The 2725-nt window shown below is 48.7% G+C and overlaps 1 protein-coding gene across 1 annotated transcript in view; it reads right to left on the bottom strand.

The window, feature by feature from the left end:
* IGDCC3 (immunoglobulin superfamily, DCC subclass, member 3) overlaps positions 1–2725 on the bottom strand; it is a gene marked incomplete at its 3' end in the record, with an annotated part of 41814 nt that overhangs the window by 34749 nt on the left and 4340 nt on the right. Inside the window, exon 4 of the mRNA XM_009870012.1 lies at positions 1039–1169. Coding sequence (XP_009868314.1) covers positions 1039–1169 — 131 coding nt within the window. The remainder of the gene's footprint in view (positions 1–1038; positions 1170–2725) is intronic.

The raw sequence follows: 2725 nt of genomic DNA, 5'->3' as shown, positions 1-2725 counted from the left end.
CTTTCCTCAGCTTCACCCCATCTCTCACGTGCTGCTTTTTTACAGTCGGCAGAGGCTATTCTGACACTCAGTACAGTCTCCTGCTCCAGACCCACCAGCCAGGAAGCTGTTTTGGAGGGTGAAGGCAGCTGGGAGATACGAGCGTACACTGAAGGCGACAATCTAACATCAGGTTTAAAACTGGGCTGGTGGGTTATTGCTTGAAGGGGCTCCAAGAGATCACCTCGAGTCACACGAGGACAGCAAACGGAGGGTGGGCAATGGGCAGCTCAGCAGAGGCAGCACAGCTATGGAAACATGGTGGAGTATTTGCACCCTGATCCTTCCTTCACCGTGCCCAGGGTCATCACCTCCACGCGCCGTTTTGTGTGCTTTCACAAACTTGTGCGCATGCAAAGCTTGGTTTGCCCGGAACAGCTTCATCCCATCCTACCTCCGGCAGCAGGAAAGCAAGCTGCAAGTAGGTGATTTTGGCCCTTTTTTTTTTGAAGAGGAGACCATGAGGCACTGCCATTTCTTCAGCTGGAGCTTTCAGAGATGTCTGAGCCACTGACTTCAAATGCAGATGGAGAATCACGCCAAAATTCAGCCCTGGGTGCTCAGGACTTCTCTTTTGCATCTTCCAAAGAAAGGTTAGTCCAATTCGGTTGCAATGCAATACTACCAGCCTACAGAATGTAATTCCCCCATTAGATAAATAATTGATCACCCTGTGTGCAGCAATTACTCCCAGAGTGGGCGGGTCTCATAAGGAAATGAGGGATCTTCCACATTTCCAAAAGAATTTATTTAATGTAAAGCTGCTGTAACTCATTTGCTCACCATCCTCCCTCTACCCAGAAACTGGCACTAATTTACAGGCAAAGAGACAGATTTATCTGCTATCAAAGGGACTGATCTGGGAGGAACTAACAACAACCCAGAACAAGGAAGGTGTTACGAGGAACGTTTCTCAATCACATGAGCCTGAAGCTCTGGTCCAGAACAGCGACGGGAAGAAGAAGACAGACAGTCAGGTCAGCATTTACTGGGACTAACCTGACACGGTGAGTCTGGCCTCCCGGCTGAACTTCACATTAGCAATGTTGGTAGCAACGCAGTGAAAAATCCCACTGTCTTCTGCCCTCAGTCCTGTGATCTGCAGGACCCCCTTGGGAAGCAGCGTGTACCTGCGGGAAGAGAAAAGCAAACCCAAAAAATTTGCAGGGCAGGACGTCATGGCCACAGGACACACAGGGGAGGCACGCTGGCCTCCACAGCCTGGGGTAGAGGCACCAACATCGCCCCAGAGGTGCAGCCAGACAGATATTCTGTGGGCATGCAGAAACATCAGTAATTATTTTATACATTTAAATCCTGCATGCATACATACATATTTGTATACATACATTACGGGTTGCTCGGCAACCGGGTGTTTAAATTGGCTGGTAGTAAGTCATTACACTGTGATGAGTTAATAATCCTTTTCCGTCTGGAAGATGAAGAATATATTCTCTCCGTATCAGCATATGTCTAAGTGCCTATAACCCACTCCCTGCGCTGGGTTCCAAACGCGCGGCTCGATGTTGGTGGCAGCGTGACAGCAATCAGTTTTACACGTCCCAAAGTTGATTGCAATCTCTCCGAGACTCGAAAATGCCCATTGTTTTGGATGAATTATACCACAAGAAGCCTTCATTTTTGTTAACAATCTGCCCACAGCATTAGAAGATTCAATTCCAAAGCTATTATTCTGCCTTCAGAGCTTCCAAGTGCAAGACTCGGCATACAAATTTATACACACTTCATACGCAGAAATGCACCGAGCGTGATTAATGCAGAAATCCAATTCAGTTAGAGAAGCAACCCTCATCACTCAGGCCCGTTGGTGTCAAAGATTAATCTACTGAGCTGACAATAAAAACCTTCCCCAGTAACTTTACTCCTATAAAAAGTCAAATCTGTTCGAAATCAGAACACTGATCAGAGGGAAACCGCTTGGGCAAGCTCCATGCCCTGGTGGAGAAGCAGCAGGGATGAGCACAGCTTGGGGTTCTCTCTGGGTTGGAGAAAAGTCCTCAGGCTTGGAGAACAAAAGCCCTGGTTACACTCAAATCCCTGCCACATCTCCAACCAGTTCCACACCTGTGACGCTGGGCTCAACTGGAAAGGGATGATAATGCACAAGGGACATCAAAGGAACGTCACCTGTCCTGCAACACCTCACTGAGACGCACGCAAGGCGTCAGCCCTGGTTCTGCACCCCTTACTTCTGCTGATGCCATCTTGGAGCAGTCCCGCCCTGCTCTACCACATCCCCACTTTAGCACTTGTGTGAGTAAGGAGCCTGCAAAGGAGATCAAGTTTAACAAATCCATCCTGTGCCGGGTTAAAAAAAAAAAAGCTCAGATGAAAAACACACGGAAAAACAAAACCCGACAGTTGCAGTTTTCCACGGCAGGGTTGGGCCTCTTGGGTCCTTCTACTCTAAGTTCACCGTAACACTGAAAAGGTCAAGCATTGTTCCAGCCTTCGTGTTTTCTCCTGCCTCCAAAGAACCCAACCGCATTCTGCTGCACAAATGACATTTTTAAGAATAGGGGCTTTCAGGAAAATATTTACAGCTTCCTGGCTTCACCTATTCCCAACGCACGGAACGTCAATTCACGATCCGAGGTGTGCTGTGACCGATTGTCTCTCGACCATCGGTCGTGCGGCTCCGGGGGCGCGGGTGGGGCGGCCCGAG

This window comes from Apaloderma vittatum, unplaced genomic scaffold, assembly GCF_000703405.1.
Source record: "Apaloderma vittatum isolate BGI_N311 unplaced genomic scaffold, ASM70340v1 scaffold13165, whole genome shotgun sequence".
Lineage (NCBI taxonomy): Eukaryota > Metazoa > Chordata > Aves > Trogoniformes > Trogonidae > Apaloderma > Apaloderma vittatum.
Note: the sequence above shows the minus strand (reverse complement) of the source record. Positions and strands in the feature narration are given on the sequence as shown.